This window comes from Rana temporaria, chromosome 8, assembly GCF_905171775.1.
Source record: "Rana temporaria chromosome 8, aRanTem1.1, whole genome shotgun sequence".
In the NCBI taxonomy this organism is placed as follows: domain Eukaryota; kingdom Metazoa; phylum Chordata; class Amphibia; order Anura; family Ranidae; genus Rana; species Rana temporaria.
In genome coordinates, this window is record NC_053496.1 from 136,856,956 (window position 1) to 136,869,219 (window position 12,264).

General features: G+C 41.0%; 1 protein-coding gene across 2 annotated transcripts in view; it reads left to right on the plus strand.

Moving 5' to 3' along the window:
- Positions 1–12,264, plus strand: part of LOC120909096 (synaptotagmin-15-like) — a 126,949-nt gene that overhangs the window by 58,190 nt on the left and 56,495 nt on the right. For both annotated transcript variants that reach the window (XM_040320747.1, XM_040320748.1), the window contains exons 3-4: positions 4,777–4,919; positions 10,023–10,318. In XM_040320747.1, coding sequence (XP_040176681.1) covers positions 4,777–4,919; positions 10,023–10,318 — 439 coding nt within the window. The remainder of the gene's footprint in view (positions 1–4,776; positions 4,920–10,022; positions 10,319–12,264) is intronic.

Sequence of the window (12,264 nt, forward strand, 5' to 3'; positions counted from 1 at the left end):
ACCCTCTAAATATATTTTCCCTCATCTGTGAACTTCATTCCACAAAAATGTTATTCTAAGGTTCACAGAAGGGAAATTGTCATAGCGGCTGTGTAACCTGATCTGCATCTCTCTGCTGGGAACACATTCCTTTCATGTAGTGATCTCCAAAGAAACATCTGTTACTGCTTGACCAAATCTTTCAATGCTTTGCATCCCATGCATTGTACAATTCGATAACAACCAAATGTATTGTTTTTCTAATTTTTAACCTTTTTTACAATTTTTTAAACATATTTGGTTTGTACATCTGCCAAAAATCATGTACATTACATTATAATATGACGTTTCTTGGTTACAGTAGTGACAAAAAATTGTTTAGAGGACAATCTTGTGAAATTCACAGATTAGTTCCAGCCTAATAAACTGTGAATTGGCCATTTTCCCGAGAAACTCCTTGTCCAATCAAAGTCTCCACTCTCATCAGAAATATCAAATTACAAAAACTTTTAACACTTGTTTTTTTTTTATAATATTTTAGATTGAACAAGACTTTCATATTTTAAGATTTTTCCTGGGTAACCTTAAGTAAATTAGAACAATCTACTACCTTTAATTTAATAACCAAATCCAAGTTTGGAATTTTTTGTAAAAAATTGCTCAATCCTTAACTTATTATTTCCTGCAACCAAATCTGTAGGATTTTCTGTTAAACACTAAATACTAGGGTTGTCCCGATACCGATACCAGTATCGGTATCGGGACCGATACCGAGAATTTGCGGGAGTACTCGTACTCCCGCAAATACCCCCGATACTGAAATAGAATACTTGTTCCCCCCCCGCCACCGCCGCAAACCGCAAAGCCGCCGCCGTTAATCAGTGTGCGGGGAACATTACAGCTTTCGTTTGAATAGCTGTATCCCCGCCTGGAATATGTGGGGGACATGGCTGGAATATGTGGGGGACATGGCTGGAATATGTGGGGGACATGGCTGTAATATGTGGGGGACATGGCTGTAATATGTGGGGGACATGGCTGTAATATGTGGGGGACATGGCTGTAATATGTGGGGGACATGGCTGTAATATGTGGGGGACATGGCTGCATTATGTGGGGGACATGGCTGGAATATGTGGGGGACATGGCTGCATTATGTGGGGGACATGGCTGGAATATGTGGGGGACATGGCTGCATTATGTGGGGGACATGGCTGCATGATGTGGGGGACATGGCTGGAATATGTGGGGGACATGGCTGCATTATGTGGGGGACATGGCTGCATTATGTGGGGGACATGGCTGCATTATGTGGGGGACATGGCTGGAATATGTGGGGGACATGGCTGCATTATGTGGGGGACATGGCTGTAATATGTGGGGGACATGGCTGTAATATGTGGGGGACATGGCTGTAATATGTGGGGGACATGGCTGCATTATGTGGGGGACATGGCTGCATTCTGTGGGGGACATGGCTGCATTATGTGGGGGACATGGCTGTAATATGTGGGGGACATGGCTGTAATATGTGGGGGACATGGCTGCATTATGTGGGGGACATGGCTGCATTATGTGGGGGACATGGCTGGAATATGTGGGGGACATGGCTGGAATATGTGGGGGACATGGCTGCATATGGGGGGGACATGGCTGCATATGGGGGGGACATGGCTGCATATGTGGGGGGACATGGCTGCATATGGGGGGGACATGGCTGCATATGTGGGGGGACATGGCTGCATTTGGAGACACATTTTAAAAAAGTATCGGTATTCGGTATCGGCGAGTACATAAAAAAAAGTATCGGTACTTGTACTCAGTCCTAAAAAAGTGGTATCGGGACAACCCTACTAAATACCATGTTGTTTTCCATTATCTGAATTTTAAACAGTTCTTTACACAATCTTAATCAATAATTTTCTCCTATAATTTTGTTCTGATCCTTGCTTGTGCTTTAAATGACCACATGTAATAACACATTTTCGGTTTAGGGCTAAAATATTCATAAACATTTACAGTATAGGATGCCAACTGCGTTCACAGGGGGTAGAGGGGGTAGTTCAATACTGGGCAGGGGTTGGGGCAGGATGGGTCAGGCTGGAGCAAGGCCTGTTTGCAAGGGGAAGGACCTCCAGCATAGAACAGCATTCGGGCAGAGCCCATGCTTCCGCAATAGCAATGGTGTTGCTCAACATACACACAGCAGCTTAAACCTTGGCCAGATCACCACCTGGTACAACAGTCGGTGCTTGATAGGTAATACCAACAGTGAAAGCAGGAGGGCACCAGTCCATAAACTGAACATCAGACATGGTCTTGATGGTGGCAATAGCCGCATTAACATCCTCGGGCACCGCATTATCACAGTATAACAGGCAACAAGCCATATATTTATCATGTCGTGGGTCACATCTCACCATCAGGGTAGGTAGCTCAAAAGCAAGCATTAGTCAGCCACAGTGAACCGCTCATGTGAGGCTTTCTCAGCTGAGATGGCTGGGCATAAGGGGCAGAAGGGTAGGTTGGTCTGGAACTCAGTGAGAACTACAGGCAGGGCTCCATAGATCACACAATCTGACTGATAAAATGACAAAAATCAGTGTAGGGTGGTCATTGAATATTTAAATTAGGCTCAGCTTAAAAAAAAATAAGCTTCAAAGATAAGCATTGTGAGTTACTAAAAACGTCATTCTTATGCATCAACATTATCAGTTGCTGTGGTATGAAACAGTTAAACTCATATATACATATATCTGAAACAGTTGCAATTCGTCTGTCTTAGTTTTAAAAACCATTTCCCTTTTTTTTTTCTCTTCTGTCCTCAAGGGACTCAGGCTGCCAGCAACAGGGTTAATCTGCCATCCTGGAATTTAAAGGCACACAGCAGGCTCTGGCTCTTGGCAGTAGAAGAAGGTGGGAGCGAAATTTGATTCATTAGGAAAAAGGAGGGGGGAAAGGGGGGAGGCCAGGCTGCAACGTGTGTATATCTCTCCCATTCTTGCCTGCTTGTGTCTCCCTTAAAATGAACTTCAAGACGCACAATAACTTATGACAAACAAACATTAAACAACACACACAGTTAGAATATGACACGCTATTTCAGCCCCTCTGTCTATAGGGCGTTAATTTTTAACCCCTAACTCCGAACCTTAATAGTTCGTATCATATATATATATAAAAAATATATATTATGTGTTTATTGCTCTCTGCCAAAATACACGCAATATACATGTAAGCTGGCAAGGAAATTTCTGTGCTACATCATTACCAAACACCTGTCCTTCCAACCAGCCTATTTTGACACCTTGCTTAATCCGTTTATTTACTAAAAAAAAAAAAACAGACCATCTAAATTCTGTGTCTATACCCATAATCTAATTTCCCGAGACCTCTCTCTTCAGACCAGACATATCTATATGTGTATATTGCCAACCTCACTTAACCCAGTGATTCCATACGCATATATACATACCTACCCTGCGTCTCCGGCTCAGGAACCCTGAAGAGGAGGTATTGTCTACCCATCTCCTACAGACATCCACTGAAATAGCCACATTTAAGTCAACATAGAACACAACATAAAATGAAATATCAGCCGGCAGAATAGGGCGACAGGTTCTCTTTAAAGCGACTTTGGCCAAGAAATAACCCATCTTTGCATGGCCTGATAGAGAGAGCTGTGTCCAATCACGGCTGATCACGATGTAAACAGGAAGAGCCGTTGATCGGCGCTTTCTCACTCGCGTCTGATAGACGCGAGTAGAGGAGAGCCGATCTGCGGCTCTCCTGACAGGGGGGTTCGCACTGATTGTTTATCAGTGCAGCCCCCCCTCGGATGCCCACAACGGACCACCAGGGAAGCCGCCAGGACCACTAGGGAAGGAGGGCAAATAAAAAAACTATTAAAAAAACAATACAACAAGAACAATAGATGCCAATCAGTGCCCACAAATGGGCACTGACTGGCAACATGGGCGCTGACTGGCACAATATGGGATAAACAAGTGATGCCTAGCAATGCCATCAGTGCCACCCCTCAGTGTCCATCAGTGCCACCCCTCAGTGTCCATCAGTGCCACCTCTTAGTGCCCACCCATGCCCAGTGCCCATCTATCAGTGCCCATATGTGCCACCCATAAGTACCCATCAGTGCCACCCATTAGTGCCACCCATGAGTGCCCATCAGTGCCGCCTATGAGTGCCCATCAGTGCTGCCGCATACCAGCGCTGCCTATCAGTGCCCATCAGTGCCACCTATCAGTGCCCATCAGTGCCACCTCATCGGTGCCCATCAGTGCCACCATATCAGTGCCCATAATTGAAGAAGAAAACTTACTTATTTACAAAAAAAATTAACAGAGAAAAATAAAAACGTTATTATTTTTTCAAAATTTTCGGTCTTTTTTTTAGTTGTTGCGCAAAAAATAAAAATTGCAGAGGTGATCAAATACCACCAAAAGAAAGCTTTATTTGTGAGAACAAAATTATAAAATAAAATTGGGTACAGTGTAGCATGACCGCACAATTGTCATTCAAAGTGCGAAAGCGCTGAAAGCTGAAAATTGGCTTGGGCAGGAAGGTGCGTAAGTGCCTGGTATGGAAGTGGTTAAAAGAAATTAGAGTTATTTCTCTGTTATCCTTGAAGAAAGAATCGTTAATGTATGTCTACAGTTTATAACTTATGTTTTATATCCAAACATTATCAAACTACAGTCTTTGGCATGAACAAATAGCAGTCATATTTACAAATCTGACAGGCAAATGGTGTACCTTTTTTTTATTTTTGACTTTCAGAACAAAAAGCGTACCCTTTATTGTTCCACCAAAGTTTCATGGACGAGACTGGGTTGGCATACAGAATGGAGAACGTATCCAAGAAGATAGTGAGCCATATACTGCTCCAGATTTTCTTCCAAGATCATCCTTCTGCTCTATGGGTAAAATATTCCCTATTAAATCTCTATTGAGGTAGTACTTGTATGATGATGTGTAATCAGGTATAGCAATTAAGGAGTAATTGTAGTTTAACCAGTTAAGCCCCGGACCAATATGCAGCCTAAAGACCCAAGGTGTTTTTACAGTTCGGGACTGCATCGCTTTAACAAACAAAATTGGCGTCCTTTTTTCCCCACAAATAGAGCTTTCTTTTGGTGGTATTTGATCACATCTGCGGTTTTTAGTTTTTGCGCTATAAACAAAAATAGAGCGACAATTTTGAAAAAAATGCAATATTTTTTACTTTTTGCTGTAATAAATATCCCCCAAAAACATATATAAAAACATTTTTTTCCTCAGTTTAGGCCGATACGTATTCTTCTACCTATTTTTAGTAAAAAAAATCGCAATAAGCGTTTATCGATTGGTTTGCGCAAAATTTATAGCGTTTACAAAATAGGGGATAGTTTTATTGCATTTTATAAATTTTTTTTTTTTTACTACTAATGGCGGCGATCAGCAATTTTTTTCGTGACTGCGACATTATGGCGGACACTTCGGACAATTTTGACACATTTTTGGGACCATTGTCATTTTCACAGCAAAAAATGCATTTAAATTGCATTCTTTATTGTGAAAATGACAGTTGCAGTTTGGGAGTTAACCACAGGTGGCGCTGTAGGAGTTAGGGTGCACCTAGTGTGTGTTTACAACTGTAGGGGGGTGTGGCTGTAGGAATGACGTCATCGATTGTGTCTCCCTATAAAGGGGATGACACGATCGATGCGCCGCCATAGTGAAGCACGGGGAAGCCGTGTTTACATACGGCTCTCCCCGTTCTTCAGCTCCGGGGAGCGATCGCGACGGAGCGGCTATAAACAAATAGCCGCGCCGTGGTCCCGGATCGCTCCCCGAGCGGACCCGACCTCCGCATGTAGCGGGGGGGGGTCCCGATTGGACCCCCCACCCGCTAATAGGCAAGGACGTACGTGTACGCCCATGTGCCTGTACGTGCCATATTGTGGACGTATATGTACATGCGGGGGTCGGGAACTGGTTAAATGTACAATATAATCTCATACTGCTCCATGATCATTCAGATATTTTAGCTGTAGGTACAAAGTTCAGGTGTGCTACTACCATGGGTTTGGAATGTGTGTTCAAGGTTCCCAGACCCGCAGAAATAATGTGGGAATTCTCCATAGTAACCATAATGCACTAAATGGTCTTTGAACTTAGCTAAACGGGTTAGGAAGAGTTAATAAATGGGCTTCTGAATATGCCAGTCCTCTCACTATAAAACAGTAATTTTCCATGAAAATGGAAGGCCTACTCTATTGAAAGCCTCTTACCCCACAAAGTCAAACCACATGCAAATGTTTAATGTATATTTGATGGAACCATCCAGCACCCAGCTTGGGTGCTTCCGTCAAGATATAGCTTCCTCTATTCTGGACCCAAGAACCAGGTATTATAGGTGAGCATCCAAGCCTATACGGCACTAGCTTAGATGCAACCTGGAACTCTCTTTATTAAAAATTCACACAGAATTTATATACCACACAATATCAGGTGAGCCTGATCACATTATTGTATACAATACAACCTGTAAACAGGAATATACAGTAATTAACATAGCTAAAGAACAGCCAACATACACAAAATGCTAATCCACAGCTAGCAACTAATACCTGAAAGGGATCTAATTAACCCGTAAGCTAATCAACATTAACACATAACATCCCCCAATAGTTTGATAACCTCTCCAAGAGATGATCAGATAGAAGAAATAAGGGACTCAATTAACAATGGGAATGCACACCTAAAAGGCACACAATGGGAAAAAGACTCACATAACAGTGATCCCACCCCACCTCAGACTGTTCATCAAAAGTATGCAACAGAGACAAGCTCGTACAATGTTCCAGCAGTCTGAAAAGGGGGAATTAATTTATCTTCATATTGTTGATAAATATTTACACCCCAAGGGAAGGAGCCTATCCAATACAGTCTGCAGGAGGACCACCATAATTCCTCTGACCATTAACCTGAACAAGATTATTATTACACCTTTCCATCCACTCCAGAAGGGAAGCTTTATTGTCCATATACAGAGAATGAATCCAAGCCTCGCTCTTAGCGTTCATCACATTGTTGTCCATCATTGGAGAATGATCGGCTCTCTCCATGGGCCATAATCAGTGGGTAGGGGGCTTGTGCCTAGTCTTGTCCTGGTTGGGTCTGTCACAGTATATATATATATATATATATATATATATATATATATATATATATATATATATATATATGGCTTCTGATGCTTGTGGGAGAGACAGGTGACTTTATCGCATCTCATTGCTTTATCCTGGGATAGCAGGGTGCTCAAAATACTGCAAGAATATATCATCACAGAGTTTTCAGAAAGTTATGGCTTTATGAGGTGCATAAATGGCTTACACCTACAGCAAGGGCTTCATTTCAACTCAAAGCTGCACAGTTTGTTTTATCCACTGACATTCTTATTTTCATAGGCAGTTTTTTGGTAAAGGTGAACTAACCCTTTAAAGACAGTGCAGTTTGGTGCTGTGAAAAAAAGCTTTAGCTAGTTTCTTTTAAGGGTGAACACTCTTAAGGCTTTAAAATGTGTTGTGGCTCCTAGTTCCAACAGTCAATTTACCTATTACCACTTGGTAAAAAAAAAAAGTGGTATCACAGTTAAAAACTAAAAAGGCCCTTTTTTTTCAAGTTGAAAATAATCAGACTAGGGTGCTGCTATTGTATTTAGGTCAAGCTAAATGTAAAGGTTAAAACATCAATTACAAATCCAAATATATGATGGCAGAACATGGTGCTGTCTGTAAAAAAATAATTGTAACTCCACAAAGGAACTTAAAGGCACCTCCCAAGCATGTAAATGATTGGTGTTTTCCCATGTTGCCCTTAAAGTCACAGCAAAATAATAATCTCCTACATTTTTCAAAAGTTTTGCTTTGTTAAATGTCACCCATGACAGTGCCCTATTTACAATATATTTTTTGACAATTGTTTGCCTATTAGCCTAGCAAAATGACCAGAATTTAGCATCAAGATTCACTCCCCCATCGACTTCAGTGGGGCTCCAAGTTAATTTTGGGTTTTGCTGACTTTAAATAGGATGTGAAGAACCCCCCAAAAAATCAAACATTGGCAGATTTATTGACATCCTATGAGGACATTGACTGTACATGGTCGATTGTTCATTGCAAGGACAACTACTGCAATGTTCTAGCTGTTGCTAAAAAAGTAAGTTATTAAAATTGTGACCCTTTTGTGTTATTATTAAACATGTGCACACTAAAATATTTTGTTTCGGAATTTAGTTTTCGTCTGAAAAATACATTTATTTAGTAACTCCCGAAATTCGTTTTTATTTATTTTGTTTCGTTAAAAAATGCATTCATACGAAAATCCAAATCAAGGTTGAATCTGTCAATTGAAGGCTAATGTTGTCCATCGAATGTTCTAAGAAGATTTGACGGAGCAGCTAAACTGTACGAAATCTTACATTGTTCCGGTCGATTGTTCCGCCATACAAGCTATAGAAGAATTCTAATGTTGTATAACACTAGTAATAATTATATTTATAAATTAATATTACTAGTCAACCAACATTCAAATTCTTCTATAGCCTATGGACCGAGCATTTGACCGAAAATGTACGATTGCGGCGTCGTATAGTTTAGCTGCTTGACGAATCTTTTTAGAACTTTCGACAGACACCATAAGCCTTCAATGACAGATTCGACATTTGTATGTTTTTTGCGGCTTCGTCGAATCTTCGTCGTTAATGTCGAATGGTCTACCCCAACACTGTCTCTATAATGTTGAATCTTTTCTTTCTAATATTCGAATATTCCCTCTCTATGTAGAATAATCTTGGACTAATAGAGTTAAGGTTAGGCACATTCAACCACAGGTTCGATAGACACAAATCGCTATTGTCAGCGTCATGTCGAATCTCCTATCTATATCAAACTGTTGTAGCAACGAAAACAAAAATAAAGCATTTTTTTATGTCTGATCTTTCGGATTTCGGATTCTGCGCGTTCGTTTTCGTTTTTTAAAACGATAACGAAAATACCCAAAATTCAGACAAAAAAAAAATTCAGACGAAAACAAATGCACATGTCTAGTTTTTATACAGAACATTAAGAAGCAGCATATGGTGGTCTTTAATGTATAAGTCAATTTAATTAGGAAAATAATTGCTTTCAGTAAAAAATTTAGATTCTGGCCCAGATTCAGGTAGGAGATACGACGGCGTATCTCCAGATACGCCGTCGTATCTCTGAGTGTGAGGCGTCGTATCTTGGCGCCTGATTCAAAGAATCAGATACACCAGAATTTGTCTAAGATACGACCAGCATAAGTCTCCTACGCCGTCGTATCTTAACTGCATATTTACGCTGGCCGCTAGGGGCGTGTATGCTGATTTACGCCTAGAATATGTAAATCAGCTAAATACGCCTATTCACAAACGTACATCCGGCCATCGCAGTACAGATACGCCGTTTACATTAAGCTTTTTCCGGCGTAAAGTTACCCCTGCTATATGAGGCGCAGCCAATGTTAAAACTATGGACGTCGGGTCAGCTTTGAATTTTCCGTCGATTACATTGTTTGCGTAAGTCGTTTGCGAATAGGGCTGTGCGTCATTTACGTTCACGTCGAAAGCATTGGCTTTTTGCGGGTTAATTTGGAGCATGCGCACTGGGATACTTTCATGGACTGCGCATGCGCGGTTTGTAAAAAGCGTCATTTACGTGGGGTCACAATAAATTAACATACAACACGCCCACATGTTCCACATTTGAATTAGGCGGGCTTACGCCGGCCTATTTACGCTACGCCGCCGCAACTTTGCTTTGTGACTACTGCACTTGCCTGTCAAAGTTGCGGAGGTGTAGTGTAAATAGGATACGTTACGCCCGCTCACAAATACGCGCTCCCTACGTGAATCTGGGCCTCTGTGTCTATTACTGCTATTTGATAACAAATCTAATGTTTTTGTTTTAATTATGGCTGCTAGAAAATATAATAATCTAATCTACTCTTACAATTATTAGGGGCAGCATATGTTTTGGGCTCCATCAACCCGGCTTTGTACAAATATCCAGATGATAATGAAGAAACTGATTTTCCAGAAGGAAATATTGGGCGCATTTGGTTTGCTGTAGAGTATGAACATGAGACAGAGAGATTGGTGGTTTCTCTTATTAAAGTAAGGAACCTTCACTTTAACTCAGACTCCTGCAACCCTTTTGTGAAGATGCATCTCCTGCCTGATGAAAGGCGCTCTCTTCAGTCAAAAACAAAACGTAAAACCTTGAACCCCCAGTTTGATGAAAACTTTGTCTTTCAGGTATGTTCACATAATGCACTTGTGCTGACAAGTTTGAGACAATTATTAAGAGGAAAGTTCTCCGTTCACTAAGATTACTTAAATTCACAGAGGTAGTGAAGGGGACATAGTGCTATGTTTAAACACTTCTGGTTCTAAACTGTTTTTGTAGTAGAAAGGAGAAAGGGTAGAACCTCTGTGAGGTCCGAATAGTTGTCTGTGCTGTCTTGTCCAAGGGATGCCTGTTTCCTTCATTTCCTGTTCTTTTGTCACAGTGATAAAACATGAGAGGAAATCTTCCCAATGGAACTGCAGACAGTAGTGAAACCTCTATACTCGTATATAAAATGTAAAAATGTAAACTATAGTTTAGCTTTAATATAGTATTGAGTTACTAATATTTTCAACAGGAATCATTTGACGGGATTAAAAAGATGCCATTTAATTAATCCTAAAACAGCATGTATAATTGCAGAATGAAAACTGGGGTTTTTAAACTAGGCGACTGGGGGAGGGTCCAGAGGTAGAGATAATCAGTGCGGAACATATTCCAGAGAGTAGTATTGGGGGCATTAGTGGTAAGTTGACTAAAGTACATAAACCTAAGGTAAGTATACTAACAAGTCCTAGTTGCAATCTCAGAACACCCAATAAGAGGATAGTATGTGACTGGTCTAAACTATGTGGCATGTTCACCAATGCCAGGAGCCTGGTGGACAAGATGGGTGAACTAGAGATACTGTTGTATGAGGAGGATTTAGATTTTGTGTGAATTTCAGAGACCTGATTCAACAGCTCTCATGATTGGCTGGCAGGCATTCAAGGGTAAACCCTTTATCGCAGGGATAAAGGGTAAAAAAAGGGGGAAGGGTATGCCTATATATCAAGAATAATGTACAAGTAAATGTGAGAGATGACATCACTAAGGGGGCTAGGGAGGAGGAGGAATCGTTATGGGTAGAGCTCCAAAGGGATAAAGCTAAGGGGAAAATAATACTGGGAGTATGCTATAGGCCTCCTAACCTGAGGGGGGAGGGAGAGACAGATTTCCTATCACAAATTGGATTAGCAGCAAGAATGGGAAGTGTTATCATAATGGGGGATTTTAATTATCCAGACATAGACTGGGCGGAGGGAACCACGCATTCGTCTAAGGCTTGCCAGTTTCTAAATGTCTTGCAGGACAATTTCATGGGTCAGATGTTAGACGCACCAACTAGAAATAAAGCGTTACTGGATCTACTGATTACCAACAATACAGACCTGATCACGGATGTGGAAATACAGGGCAATTTAGGAAACAGCGATTACAGGTCAATTGGCTTCAGTATAAATCACACAAATAGGAAACATAAAGGGAATAAATACATAGACACTGAATTTCAAAAGAGCCAACTTCTCTAAACTACGAACCTTGCTAGAAGGCATAAATTGGGATAAAATCTTAGGAACTAACAACATGGAAGAGATAGGTTTGCTTTAAGAGCATATAAAATAAGGGCATTAGCCAATGCATCCCATTGGGTAATAAATGTAAAAGAGCGAACAAAAGTCTTGGATAGCTTAACTTCAATGTAAGAATGCATATAAAAGCAAAGGAGAAGGCCTTCAAAAAATACAAGGTTGAGGGATCATCATCAGCATTCAGACTTTATAAAGAATGCAACAAGAAATGTAAGAGTGCAATTAATGTGGATAAGATAGAACACAAAAGACACATAGCGGAGGAGAGCAAAATCCCAAGAAATTATTTTCTGGGTCTGTCCTCCCAGTAAAATAGGGAGGACAGACCGTATTGGCCCCATAAAGAATGAGGAAGGGAATCTGGTTACAAAGATGGTGAGATGGCGAAGGTATTGCATTTATTCTTCTCCTCAGGCCCCATACACACGATAGAATTTATCCGCGAATACGGTCCAGTGGACCGTTTCCGCGGATAAATCCTCTCGAGGATTTCAGCAGATTTT